The sequence below is a fragment of the Physeter macrocephalus genome, chromosome 2, assembly GCF_002837175.3.
Source record: "Physeter macrocephalus isolate SW-GA chromosome 2, ASM283717v5, whole genome shotgun sequence".
Classification (NCBI taxonomy): domain Eukaryota; kingdom Metazoa; phylum Chordata; class Mammalia; order Artiodactyla; family Physeteridae; genus Physeter; species Physeter macrocephalus.
In genome coordinates, this window is record NC_041215.1 from 152,524 (window position 1) to 167,408 (window position 14,885).

General features: G+C 48.1%; 1 protein-coding gene across 6 annotated transcripts in view; it reads left to right on the forward strand.

Annotated features, from left to right (window-relative positions):
* The window catches only part of WWC1 (WW and C2 domain containing 1), a 153,583-nt gene that overhangs the window by 123,705 nt on the left and 14,993 nt on the right, over positions 1-14,885 (forward strand). For all 6 annotated transcript variants that reach the window (XR_008615684.1, XM_055079574.1, XM_055079579.1 and 3 more), the window contains 4 exons: positions 4,647-4,799; positions 5,439-5,530; positions 12,477-12,612; positions 13,930-14,094. Coding sequence is in view for 5 of the 6 variants with exons in the window: in XM_055079574.1 (XP_054935549.1) it covers positions 4,647-4,799; positions 5,439-5,530; positions 12,477-12,612; positions 13,930-14,094 (546 nt within the window). In the remaining variant the exon portion in view is untranslated. The remainder of the gene's footprint in view (positions 1-4,646; positions 4,800-5,438; positions 5,531-12,476; positions 12,613-13,929; positions 14,095-14,885) is intronic.

Here is a 14,885-nt window from a genome sequence, read left to right on the forward strand (position 1 = left end):
CACGCACATATGTATATGAAAGGATAGAATTTTTATTTATTTTTTATTTATTTATTTAAATAAAGCCGATCTAGGGAGTTCCCTGGTGGCCTAGTGGTTAGGATTCTGGGCTTTCACTGCCGTGGCCTGGGTTCAGTCCCTGGTTGGGGAACTGAGAAAACCCACAAGCTGCACAGTACAGCCAAAAAAAAAAAAAAAGCACATAAATATATATATCTACCTAGATAGTTAGATAGGTACAGACACACGCACATATGTATATGAAAGGATAGAATTTTTATTTATTTTTTATTTATTTATTTTTGGCTGAGTTGGGTCTTCGTTGCTGTGTGCGGGCTTTCTCCAGTTGCAGCAAGCGGGGGCTACTCTTCGTTGTGGTGCACGGGCTTCTCATCACGGTGGCTTCTCTTGTTGCAGAGCACGGGCTCTGGGCGTGGTGGCTTCAGTAGTTGTGGCACGCAGGCTCAGTAGTTGTGGCTCGCGGGCTCTGGAGCACAGGCTCAGTAGTTGTGGCGCACGGGCTTAGTTGCTCCACGGCATGTGGGATCTTCCTGGACCAGGGCTCAAACCCATGCCCCCTGCACTGGCAGGCGGATTCTTAACCACCACGCCACCAGGGAAGCCCCAAGGATAGAATTTTTAAAATAAAAATGAATAAACAAATCCAGGCTCCTCCAGTGAAGCGTTTCCTTAGCCCCGAGCATTCCTAAATGAGAAGAGACTCAATCCTGTTTTCTTCTCCTAATTGGATGCCTTTTATTCCTCCTTCCTAACTGACGTCTGGCCATTGCTGGTTGCCATGGCAGCAGCCAAAGCGCTCATCCTGCCGTGGCTTGTCTCTGTCCACGGCCAACGGGAAGCCTCCGTTCCCGTGTCCCGTGGGGACGTGAGTGTTAGGCTGTTGTGTTTTGGTGGCTGGAGGAGGAAAGGAGGTGAGACAAGAGGAGCTAAGGGCCGTCGGGGCCCACGCACAGTCTCCCCGCACTGCTGGGTTTGTGGAATCCCTGGTCTGTTTTGAGCCATTTAACCAGCCGGGCAAGGACAATAGTACCCATCCTGAGTAGTGTCTGCGTGTCTAGTACTGGGCTAAGAACTTTGTGTGCAGTATCTCATTTAATCCTCGCGACGGCCCTGGGAAGCCATATTAGGATTATCTCCATCTGACAAATAAGGGATCAAGGCCCAGAAAGGCTAATTAACCGGCTCAGATCATCCAGCGAGTAGGTAGAGAAGTCTGGATTTGAACAAGGATTCCAGCATCTTGACGTGTCGTCATCACACTATCCTACTGGATTATGGGTTTGGATGAATACTGCCTTCCCCAGTATCGTGGGCATCAGTTCCACCAAATGCTTTAGGGTGACATCGCAGGAGTCACAGGCTTTCCAGCCGGGTCCTGGTTACTCAAGCCCTGACTGTGCACGTTCTGTAAAGGCAGCCCCCTGCCCAGGCCCCACTCATATCCCATGTCTCATCACAACCGCCCCCTTGCCCCTTTCTCACTTTGCCATCCGCACTTGGCAAAAACCCAGCCCCATCAAAGTGAACCCTCCCCTTCTCTCCGCCCGTGCAATTGGAACAAAATGCACACACCACCGCCCTGCGGTGTCATTTTAAAATCGTGGTCACGAACCTCCCGTGAGCCCTCTTGCTGCCCAGCATTTATACTGTGTCTCCCTGGACCACTTACTCTCCTGCTTGTCTCAGTGACAAATTCTTATCCTCTCCTCTCTCCTCGCCCTTACTCTCCCTCCGCTGAGGCCCTCCCTTCACACCCAGTTCTGGAAGAGTAGAAGGAACCCCACAGCTGCCACGCCTCATCTACCTGTCCTCGTGGGCTCTGCTGTTCTTCCCGGAGCTAAGGATGGGCCCTCCCCACTCCCATCTAGGGCCATCCTCTCTCAAGGGCGTCACGCCAACCGTTACCCTTTCGCTCTCTCCTGTGTCTCCAGTTTTCCCTCCTCACTGGATCTGGCCTATCAATATGCCAGCATACTGTTATTTCTCCCCTGCTTTAAAAAAATTTTTTTTAACCCCATTTCTTCCTCCAGTTACTACATTATTTCTTTCCTTTGCTCTCTAGCAACGCGTGAAAGAGGTGTGTGTGTTCTCTCTGTATCTCAGTCCACGTGGGCTTTTGCCCTCATCATTCCACCAGAAATGTGTTCATCAGGGACCTCCTTGTTGCTAAATCCGGTGGCCGGCTCTCCATCCTTGTGCCTCTTGGCCTGCCTACAGCGTTTGGCACAATTGCTCACTCCATCTTCCTCAACATCCTTTGCCCTGACTTGGCTTCCCAGACCCCTCGCTCTCCTGGCCTTCGTCCCCCATCACTGACCTTCTCTGTCTGTCTCCTTTACAGATTCTTGCTCATTTCCCTGACCTCTCTCTGTTTGAAGGCCCCAGAGCTCAGGCCTTGCTCCTCTCCCCTTTTCTACTTGCGTGCACTGCTTCGGTGATCTCGTCCTATCCCCTGGCTTCAAACACCATCCCATGTGATGGCGCCAGCCTGGGCCATTCCACTCATTTCGGCGTTGTATGTCCGCTGCCGGAATCCACATCTCCTCTTGCATGTCCGGTAGCCATCACCAGTGATGTGTCCACAAGCACGCCTCTGATCTTTCCTCCCATGTCTTCACTATCTCAGCTGAAGACAACCCCATTCTCCACTGCCCAAGCCAGAGACATCAGGGTCATCCTGGACCCCATTCTTCCTCTCATACCCCACCTCCAATCCTTCAGGGCCTCCTGGAAGCTCTGCCTTCAGGAGATCCCCAGATTCCAACCATTTCTCTCCGTGCTCCTGACCTACTACCACCTCTCGCCCAATGGTTGCAGAATCCCCCACTGGATGCCCCTGCTTCTGTTCTTGCTGCCCTTCATCTCCTTTCAACACGGTAGCCAGGGGCATCCTATTAAATTGCAGATGACTGCATGCCACTCCTCTACTTGAAACTTTAGGATGGCTTCTGTCTCCACCCAGAGTCAACACCTGGGCCTTTGCCCGGCCCCCCAGGCCCTCCAGGATCTGCTCCTTGTCATCTCTTGGATTTTCTCCCCAAGACTCTTCTTCCAGCCTCCTTTTGCCCCTTGAATACACCTGCACGCCCCCCTTCCCCAGCGCTTCGCACTGCTGTCCTCTCTAACCGGAATTCTCTTCTCCCGGATATTGATGGGCAAATCTCACTCCTTCGCCGCATTCTGATCTTAACCCAAATGTCACCTTCTATGTGACGACTTCCTTCCACCCTATTTAAAATCACATTGCCCCCTCCACTCTCTTACCCCCTCCTCTCCACTTTCCCTGCATTATTTTCTCTGCAGCACTTTACATCACCTAATATTTCTCTCTATCATAGGTATTAGGGTACATGTTATTTTCACATTTTGTCATCTGTGAAATCAAGATGCAGTGTATACTAGATGGCAGGTCATAGTCTAATTGGCAACTATTTTTCTTTCTTAGTGGTATATGAAATAATAATACACTTTATAATCGAGGGCATCTTAGACTCTATGAGACACAATATAGAAGTTACTTATTGATTATCTGATCCCCCCAGACTGGAATAGAAGCTCATGAGGGCAGGGATTTTTCTCTGCCTTAAATCCTTCCATATTCCCAACACCCAGGACAGTGCCTGGCACACAGAGGCTACTGGGAAAATGGGTGTGTGTTGAATAAACGAATGAACAAATGCATAAATGCCATCAGAGTGCATCCAGTTTACTGAGGTAGACCATTGATGCCTATGAGCCAGCCTAAAATTGACTGTTATCTTGTTGGAATTAACATAGCCCACAGAACTCTCGACATTACTCCCTAGAGATCTTCCTTATTTTTTGTACATAGCTATGTAATATTCCACCCTATAGATATAGTACAGTTTATGCCTCCAGTCCCCTGTTTCTGGAGCTTTGAGTTGTTTACCTTGACATGAGTCCTGGTCATGGTGTTTTTTGACTCTGACACCAAAAGCAAAAATCAACAAGTGGAACTACCTCAAACAAAAGCTTCTGCACAGCAAAGGAAATCATCAACAAAATGAACAAATGCATAAATGCCATCAGAGTGCATCCAGTTTACTGAGGTAGACCATTGATGCCTATGAGCCAGCCTAAAATTGACTGTTATCTTGTTGGAATTAACATAGCCCACAGAACTCTCTACATTACTCCCTAGAGATCTTCCTTATTTTTTGTACATAGCTATGTAATATTCCACCCTATAGATATAGTACAGTTTATGCCTCCAGTCCCCTGTTTCTGGAGCTTTGAGTTGTTTACCTTGACATGAGTCCTGGTCATGGTGTTTTTTGACTCTGACACCAAAAGCAAAAATCAACAAGTGGAACTACCTCAAACAAAAGCTTCTGCACAGCAAAGGAAATCATCAACAAAATGAAAAGGCAACCTACTGAATGGGAGAAAATATTTGCAAATCATGTATCTGATAAATATTTAAAGAACCCATACAACTCAATGAAAGAATGAGTTAGTGAACAAGTGAGTTATTGGAAAATGATTAGCGCCTAGCCATTTCTTCCTCCCAGGAAGCTTCTGTCTCACCTGGAGTGGTGTTTCGCATGCTGCCCCCAGAATACCTTGTCACCCCCTGGTTGTGCTTTTTTTCCCATTCTCCACAGGGAGGCGCCCAGATCAGCCTGGCTGAGGTCTGCCGTTCCGGGGAGAGGTCGACTCGCTGGTACAACCTCCTGAGCTACAAATACTTGAAGAAACAGAGCAGGGAGCCCAAACCAGTGGGAGCCATGGCCCCCATGCCAGGACCTGAAAGCACGGTGAGCTGGGCCACAGCTTTGCACCCTTCTCCTGCACATGCGGCACCTGGCTGGATGGAAGGAAAAGCCTCTCCCTGAGTTGGAGATGGCTGGACATCAGAGGTGGAGTAATTATTAGAAGAAACTGAGTCTCAGAGACATTAAATAATTTCCTCAAGTCACACAGGCTTCCTCACCATAGACTCCCTTCAGTATGAAGACTCTTCCTCTAGGAAGCCTTCCCTGAATACAGCCCCCAAGCTAGCTTTGCCACCATGCCTCTGTTCTCAAACATCCAGTACTTATCTCTCTCATAGTCCTTCCCAGATTGTTTTGTTATTGATGGTTTATGGGGTGGTCTCCCTGACTACACCATGCTCTCCTTACAGCCGGAGACCTATAATGCCGTCTCACCCAAACACTAAACTTGGCTGTCTTCCAAACTCTGTCTGTGCATGCAGAGGTTATTCTCCAGAGAACTGCCAGTTAGAAGAACTACGGACTGTATTTCCAATTTATGTGACTCTACAGCAAGACGCTTACCCACTTTGGTCTTCAGTTTTACCCTCCGTTTACTGGGAGGGTGACACACTCTGATTCCTGCCGGGTGGGGCTGTGCCCATGGTGCACAGATGGACCCATCAGCCTTTGTCTCTGCAGGATGCCGTGTCTGCTTTGCTGGAACAGACAGCCGTGGAGCTGGAGAAGAGGCAGGAGGGAAGGAGCAGTGCACAGACCCTGGAAGACAGCTGGTAAGTGAGGGTGTCCCTGGGAACTGACCTGGCTTGGACCTGGGCCCAAGGATGAGATCCCCAAATACCAGGGCAACCAACAGAAGTGTTCCTCTGTGAAAATGGAGAACCTCTCTCCTCATGGGTTCTCTACAGGCCAAAAGGCAGTATATAGTCTGGTACAGTAGTTCCCAAAATCCCTTCCCAGTTTGTCATTTTGTGTTCCAGGAATTACTCATGCTAGTTCACATCGAATATTAGTGTTTGTCTTGACGAACTTACATTTATTTTGGTTAAAAAAAAATCCTTAGGAAGCTTTATATTACTAGAAGTGGAAATAAGTATAATTTGCCATAAATTGAAGATTCCTCAGTAAGGAATTGCAGTTGACTGCTAGGAACAGAGAGCAGAAATAATGGGCTTAAACAAGATAGAAGTTTACTTCTTTGTTACTTAAAAGGAAGACTGGCAAAAGGCATTCCAGGGCGCATCTGTCAGCCCCACGATGTTACTGGCAACCCAGGCTCTTTCTCTCATTCTGCCTTGCTGGCCTTATGTGCAACCTCCATCATCAAGGCTGCTAAGCACAGAATGGCTGCGGAGTCACCAGCCATCAGGCAGGCATCAGGAAAGAGGAAAGACAACAGAGTCTTCCTGCGTGCCTTGTAACCAAGGAGCATTCCTGAAAGTCCCACCCAGCAATTTCTACTTGCTTCTCATTGGCCGAGCTTAGCTACTTGGCCTACCTAACTGCAAGGGAGACTGGGAAATGAGGTCTCTTAGTTGGTACAAAATTCAGGATTCTGTTACTAAGGCAGAAAGTAGGAACGGATATTGAGTAGATCATGAGCCAAGTCTGCCTCAGAAGGTAACTGTGGAAGATTAAGTGTAATGAAAATACAACAAGAGTATTCAAGTCTAGCTGGGTATATTGCTTGCCAAGGTTCTAAGACTAAGGTCTCCTCTCCCGTTGTTAAAAAGGAAGGTCAGCCAGTGCTTCAGCAATGTTAAAGACATGCTACTGCCCAAGAGAGACTTCCTCCTTGATGTAAACAGGTCTGAAGGAAAAGTGAACAGGACACAACTTTCTCACTGTGTGATCAGTGTTCTTTAGTCCCTTGTTTACCCACAGAAGGGTCTTATGACACACTTTAGGAAACAGTGATGTAGACTAGGGTTCAAATCCTAGCTTCATCTTTTTTTTGTGTAACCTTAGGCAAAGCGTTTTTAATCTTTGTATTGCAAAATAACGTACATACAGAAAGGTTGATGTAAGTGTACAGCTCAGTGAATTTTCGGAAACAAAACTACCCATGAGTCCAGTGCCCAAATCGAGAAGCAGAGCGTCACTGGCTCTCCGGAAGCCCACACATGCTCCCTCCCAGTCCCTGCCCTCCCCCTCAAGAGCACCCACTCTTAGGCAAGTCGTTCTGACCTTGTCTGATCCTCAGCTGAAAAGTGGGGACGTCACACCGACTGTGTGGGGTTATCACAGAAGGGACTGAAGGAAAGGCCACTGATGTAGTGAAAGCGCAAAGCTCGTAGTAGACACGCAAGAAACAGCAGAGATTCTTAGTAAATCGAGGAGCAACACGGGTAACTACCAGCTGGAAATGAGCACAGCCTAGGAACCTTGCCATTTGGAGGAAGTGTGTGTAGTTGTACTTAAGTGCATGTGCTCTGAATCCAGACAGATGTGAATTTGGAGTCTCGCTCACCCAACTCCCTGTGGGATTCTAGGGCTGGGTGAGGCCTGAGCATCAGTAAGTTTAAAAACTTCCTGGGTAGGGCTTCCCTGGTGGCGCAGTGGTTGGGAGTCCGCCTGCCGATGCAGGGGACACGGGTTCGTGCCCCGGTCCGGGAAGATCCCACATGCCGCGGAGCGGCTGGGCCCGTGAACCATGGCCGCTGAGCCTGCGCGTCCGGAGCCTGTGCTCCGCAACGGGAGAGGCCACAACAGTGAGAGGCCAGCGTACAGCAAAAAAAAAAAAAAAAAAAAAAACTTCCTGGGTAATTCTAAGGTGAAGCCTGGGCTGAGAACCAGGCTCTAACCCTGGTTTCCCTACCTGTGAAATATAGATTTAAGAAATAGCCACTACACAGGGGGAATTTTGTAGAGTCAAAAAATTACGCATACTGAGCACTTAACACAGACCCTTACTCTCACGGGAAGCACTCAGTGACTCTTCTGTTACAGCCCTAGATTATATGTTTGGTCTCACACGAAGTCTTTCCTTAGTATCTTTTACTCCAGGGGTGAGCAGGTGTTTTCTGGAAAGGGCCAGATAGAAAATGTCTGCTTTGTGGGCCATACGGACTCTGTTATATCCACTCAGCTCTGCCATCGTTGTGTGAAAGCAGCCATAGACGGTACCTACACCAACCACTGTGATTCTGTCATTGAAGCTTCATTTACAGACACTGAAATTTGAATTTCACATCATTTGCACACACCATGAAATTTCACTCTCTTTTCGATTTTTTTTGCAGCCATTTAAAAATATGAAAACCATTCATAGCTTGGACCTTGCACTGTCCAAAAACAGGCAGTGGGCTGGATTTGGCCCACAGGCTGGCCCCTCTCTTCCTCTTCTCTTCCTCCATGTGATAAAGAATAGGGCAAGGTTCCTGAATTTTTGTATGTTCATACGTTTTAGGATTCTCTCTAAATTGTCTCAGTTTCTCTCTTTCCTTCTCTGTCCCACTCCATCTGTGTCTCCCCTCTTCCTTCCCTTTCCCTCCCTCCCCACCTCCTTCTCTCTCTCTCTCTCCCCTCTCCTCCTCCCCTCCCCTCCCCTCCCCTCTCCTTCCCTTTCTCTTCCTCCCTCCCTCCCTCCATCCGCCCCCCCCCACTTACTCTTTCTCCTGTCTTTTTCCCTCTCTCTCCCTCTCTCTCCTTCTCTCTGGCACACTGCAAAGGTCTGATGCCGGAAATAGGCCCAGGACCTGTCTTCCAAAACCCTGGCACAAGATCAGTGGTTTCCGCCAAATTCCAAGCTTATGTTGAGACTTTTCACGCCATCTCCTAGCAACCACCTTCTGTTCTCTCTCCCTTTGTGGCCCCCTCTCTCCCCACCCCTTGCCATTCAAACTTCCCCAGACACTGACTTACAAAGAGGGCTGGGAATCCCAGAGCTGCTATACTGGGGTAAATCCATCTGCAGCCCCCTCCCCCCAGACTGGAGGCTTCTTTTGGTCCTGGAATGTTAACTAGCTCTGCTGTGCCCGCTCAGCTCTGGAGTGGAGGGCTCCAGAGACTGGCCCTCAGTTCTCATCTCCTCTCCTTCTCCCTTGGCACCCAAGGCCCAAAGGAGGGTGCCATTGTTACTCCCTCCTTTTATTTGTTTAGGTTTCTTTAGTGCATATAATCAGAAGACTCGATCTTTTTTTAAGATCCACAAGCAAAACAAAACTCTTAGAGGATTAGAAAATATGGAAGAATATAATCACAAACAATGCTAGAGTGAAAACCCTTGTATTTACCTCCTCGGGGACTTGTGTGTGTTTGTCTAGGACAGAGGTTGAGAAGTAGCCTAGCTGAGTCCCAGGGCATGTGTGTTTTATATTTTACCAGGCACTGCAGAATCATTCTCAAGTACGATTGTCCTAGTAAATGCTCCACTAGCAGTGATTGAGAGTACCCCTAAAGCTACATCCTCTCTGATACAATATAATTGATGAGTATTTAATCAAGAATATGTACATGTTTTGTTTTAGCAGATGCTGCTAAATTGACTTCAGAGTATAAATTGGCTGCTCTAATTAACACTTCCCACGGGGATATGCCTTTTGCCCAAACCCTCACTTCATATTATCAGATATATATTTTTAAATTTTTATTTATTTATTTTTGGCCACTTTTCCAAAGGATGCAAAGATGTGACTAATTATTTTTCTCTTTACAATTGAGGGGTGTTTTTTTTTTTTCCTTCCTGGAAAATACTTAGATCAGCTTCTTAGTCACAAAGAAGAGACTTCCCTAGTGGTTGAGCGCTTCGTGGAATTGAACAAACGTGGATTGGAAACCTGGCTGCACCACTGAGTGGCCTGTGACACTGGACAAGGCCTACCCACTCTCTGATCCTCCGCTTTTGAATCTGTAAAACAGAGACAAGAGTGTCTTTCAGTGTGGTTCTGAGACCTCCACGAAGCACCTGCATTAAGGTGCTTAATTAAGCCCTCAGTCAACGCTGGTTAATGATGTGGCATCTACACAATCCTCACTAAGGTGCTCCCTGTGAGCACTCATGTTTAATGGCTCTTTTATGAGTAGATCAAGCTGGCTGGGGGGAACTTCCCTGGTGGCACAGTGGATGAGACTCCGCGCTCCCAATGCAGGGGGCCCAGGTTCGATCCCTGTCCAGGGAACTAGATCCCACTCGCGTGCCACAACTAAGGAGCCTGCGTGCCACAACGAAGGACCCTGCAAGCCACAACTAAGGTGCCCTGGAGCTGCAGTTAAGAAGCCCATGTGCTGCAACAAAGGAGCCTGTGAGCTGCAACTAAGGAGCCCACCTGCCACAACTAACAGCTGGTGCAACCAAATTTAAAAAAAAAAAAAAAAAAAAAAAAAAGAGGCCAGCGGGGAGAAGCCCCTCCATAGCGATAGTCCCCATCTAAGTGCAAGGGAGATTTTAATCACAGGGCTGGGGATGGAGAGCCAAGATCTGTTCTCCCTGTTGGGAAAATCCTAAGGGAGATTTTATGTTTATCCACAGTCTCACTGAGCCAGCTAACTAGGTGTCAAATTCTCTGCTTTTGGCTGGAATTCCTCCAGCTCAGTATGGTAATACTGTCTCATGCTGATCAGAAGCCTGGCGGTTATGTATGTCTTTGAAAAGTAAAGATGGGAATGGAGATAAATTACTAATTAACAAATTCCGTCCATTTGTCACACCAACTCCTTCCAACCCTGGAGTCCAAGGAGAAAGGATAATTATGAAGAGTATCACCAAAAATAAAGTCTCTTCAACAAATGGTACAGCCACCCCATTGGCTATCCATATAGAAAAAAATAAATTTTGAGTACCATGGACAAAAATTAATCTGAAATGGATCATAGAGCTAAACATAAAAGCTGAAACTCTAAAACTTTTAAAAGAAACTACCAGAGAAACTCTTTGCAAAGACTTCTTAGGTACAGGATAAAAAGCACAAGCCATTAAAGAGAAAAACTGATAAACTGGACTTTATCACAATCAAAAGCTTCTGTTCTTTGGAAGACACCATTTAGAAGAAGAAAAGGCAAGCCAGAGACTTGGAGAAAATATTTGCAAAGGATTCCTATCTAGAATATATAATGAACTCTTACAACTCTGTAATAAAAAGACAGCCCAATTTTTAAACAGGCTAAAAATTCTAACAGACACCTTGCAAAAGAAAATATGAATGGTCAATAAATGCAGGAAAATATTCTCAACAGGAAAGTGAAAATTAAAACCAGAATGAGATACGAGTACTCACTCAGTTGAATGACTAAATTTAAAGATTAATAATACCAAGTATAGGTGAGGAACCAGAATTCTCATAATATTACTGTGGGAACAGAAAATGGTATAACCACATGGCAAAAACATTTAATCACTTATACTTATTGTCTGACCCAGCAATTCTACTCCTAGGTATGTATATATATATCTGTAATAGTCTGAATCGTGTCTCCCCAAAATTCAGATATTCAAGCTCTGACCCCAGTACCAGAGAACGACAGTTTTTGAGGACGGGGTCTTTAAAGAGCTGATTCATTTAACGCAAGGCTTAAAGTTAGGGTGGGCCCTAATCCATTGTGACTGTTCTTATAAGAAGAGGAAATTTGGACACACAGAGAGATACCAGGGACACACATACAGAGGGAAGACCACATGAGGACACAGCATGAAGGTGGCCATCTACAAGTCACAGAGGCAGCCCTCAGAGGAAACCAAACCTGCCCACACCTTGATCTTGGACTTTAAGCCTCCAGAACTGTGGGAAATAAATTTCTGTTGTTAAAGCCACCCAGTCTGTGGTATTGTGTTATGGCAGCCCTAGCAAACTAATACAACGTCCAAGAGGAATGAAATCCTATTTCTACACAGACTTGTAGGTGAATGTCTATAGAAGCTTTATTCATAATTTCTAAGAAATGGAAGCAATCCAAATGTTTATCACCTGATGAACAAAGTATAGTCTATCCATCCGATGGAAGATTACTTAACAATAAGAAGGAGTGAACTATTGATACTATGCACCAATGTGGATGAATCTCAGAAACATGATGCTGAGAGAATGAAGCCAGAGACAAAAGAGCATATACTGTCTGATTCCGTTTTTATGAAATACAAGAAAAATCAGATTGAATCTTTAGTGACAGAAAGCTGATCAGTGGTGGGCTGGGGCTGGGGAGAGTTTAACTGGGAAAGGGTACAAGGGAACCTTTCAAGGTAATGGAACATTCTTTATCTTGAGTGTGGTAGTGGTTACCCAGGGGAATACATTGGTCAAAACTCATCAGACTATACATGAAATACATTTTGTTATATGTAAAATATACCTCACTAAAATTGATTTGGTACGCGGGCCTCTCACTGCTGTGGCCTCTCCCGTTGCGGAGCACAGGCTCCGGACGCGCAGGCTGTGGAGGCCAAGTCATCTTTTTTTTGTGTGTGATACGCGGGCCTCTCACTGCTGTGGCCTCTCCCGCCGCGGAGCACAGGCCCCGGACGCGCAGGCTCAGCAGCCACGGCACACGGGCCCAGCCGCTCCGCGGCACGTGGGATCTTCCCGGACCGGGGCACGAACCCGTGTCCCCTGCATCGGCAGGCGGACTCCCAACCACTGCGCCACCAGGGAAGCCCTAAAATTGATTTTTTTAAAAAGTGTCCTCAATCCTGAAAATGCTTGGAAGCCCCGCCCTGGATGCACTTAAATGGCAGGTGAACAGATGAAAGTGGGTTCTGTGGGTAATCAAAGTGCCTTGTCATCACAGGAGGTGCGAGGAGGGGACCAGCGAGAACGAGGCAGCAGCTGAGGAGGAGGAGGAGGAGGAGGAAGAGGGAGAAGGAGAAGAGGACATTTTCGCTGAGAAAGCCTCACATGATGTGGATGAGTGCCCAGCGCTGAAGGTAGGGAGGGCTGGGGACATGGGAAGGGCTGTCCTGGGGAAATAGCCCTCAATCCTTGAACGTGGGCAAACAGAAAAGGCTCGGGGCTAAGTCTCATGCTCCAGCATCAGGGGACAGGCCTTCAGAGTAGGATGACCTGCAGAAGGTTGTGTAGGAGTGTCCCTGCCTGGAAGCGGGGTCATTTCGGTGACAGTAAGCCAGGAGAAGTTGACTCATCCCCTCATCTCTCCTGCCCTCTGCAGTTCCCGGTTTTCTGGGCAGACCTCAGTCTTTGCAGGCAGGTGGGTCTGGGTTCAAATGCCAGCTCTGCTCCTTCCTAGCTGTGTAGCCTTAGGCAGATGACTTCTTCCCTCTCCAGCCTTGGTTTCCTCATCTCTAAAATGGACACAGTAATACCAGCCTGGCAGGTGGGTTCTAAGATTTTGAGTGAATGGATTTCTCCCTTTGGGTCTGCCCAAAGTGCAGTAGGAAAGAGGTTCTAGTCAAGTTCCCTTCGCCTCCTGCTTCCCTGCTGCACTAGGGTTACATGATATAACAGGCTTTACGCTCCAAAGAGATCTCCATGTTCTTTGACCTGCAGGACTCCTGGAAGTAGAGCACTCCGTTGTGTCTGAGCCGGGCACGTGGGGCTGGAGAGGCAGGTTGTGCACTGCCCAAAGGTGGTGCCTGACCCCTGGGGGCGGGGTGCAGCGGGGGTGTGAGAGGAGAACCTGGGCCTACCTTCTGACTGCCCCACACCGAGGGGAAGTCTTGCCGTAGTTTCTCCAGCCAAAGGGGGTGCCTCTTTCAAAATCACATGAAGGCCTTGTTTTGGTGAATCAAGGCCCTTCATTTGGGTGTTTTTATTTACCTCTGCTGGGAACTACTGCGAAAGGACAACAGAAAACCTGACCACCTCGTTTAAATAACGAGATCTGCTAGTTGCTTCCACAACTCCATGAAAACATCTGCAGTTCTTGGCTGGGGCCGTGGAGGCCTTGGCTACGGCTTTGTTAAAATACGGTTGGTCTTGAGGGTGTGAAGTCTGGGACTTTGGTGGGTGAGGTACCTCTACTGCTTACGTGAGCTTATTAGGGGACTGAACATCTCCCACTAGCCCCAGCCCACAGGTGTCAGGGAGGACTGGGGTCCAGTACTCGGGGCCTTGGGCGCTGTCCTGGCTGGGCTGGGGCCGCGGAAGCCCCTGGCTGTGACGGAGGACCAGAGGCAAGGCAACAGGGTTGGGGAGCAGCTGTGGAGGGTGCCCCATGAGTCTCAGGGTGGGTGGCTGAGACTCTGCGGATACCGGTGGCCTCACAGTTGTGACCTCTTCCTCAGGTGGACAAAGAGACCAACACGGAGACCCCGGCCCCATCTCCCACGGTGGTGCGGCCCAAGGACCGCCGGGTGGGTGCGCCATCTCCAGGGCCATTTCTTCGAGGGACCACCATCATCCGCTCCAAGACCTTCTCCCCGGGCCCCCAGAGCCAGTACGTGTGCCGGGTAAGCAACCATGTGGCGCTTTCCTCCCCCAGAGCGCCTGCTTCTCTCCCAGTAGCCGAGAGCCCTGGTTCTCACACAGTTCTGGGTGCAAGTTCCCATCATGCTCACCTTGCGACCTCATCGGAGCCTGTTTCCTCATAATGTTAACAGACCGACTCTATGGGCTTGCTTTAAGGATTGAATTAGCTAAAGCCTGGGAAAGCCAATACAGGGCCAGTGATATTATAATTCCAACCAACTCTCCCCTCCTCCTTGTTTACGCCCTGCCCTGCCACACCCCTTGCTGAGATCAGACGGACCTTCACCATCCCTGATGGGCAGGCACTTCCTCCCCTTCCAGGGCAATTGCAGCCGGCAGCCTGAGGTTACAAAATAGCAACAGACCCGTTATGACTTAGTCATGGGTTTAGGGGTTTTTTTAATTGAACTTTTTGCTAACAATGAAAACTTAGGAAATTCAATTAAACATTTAAAAAAATGAAGAGGTTTCAAATAAAATTCCAGGTTCTCTTGGGAAAAAAGGGGACTGTCTGGCCCCATGGGCTACACATTCTGTCACAGACACAGCTGGCTGAAGCTGAGCAGTGAGGGCCACTGCCCTTGGAGGGGTGGAGGGGCAGGGCTTTCAAGTTCACTGTGGCCTCCACCTGGCCCTGTTTAACCTATTTCACTTGCCGACCTGCTCTTGCAAGCCCCGCTGGATTCAGAAGCCGTGCAGTAGGCTTGGCCCCCTGATCCCTTTGCCTTGCTATCCAATTAGTCTACCCCGTCTGAGGGGTCATGCTGCTTGC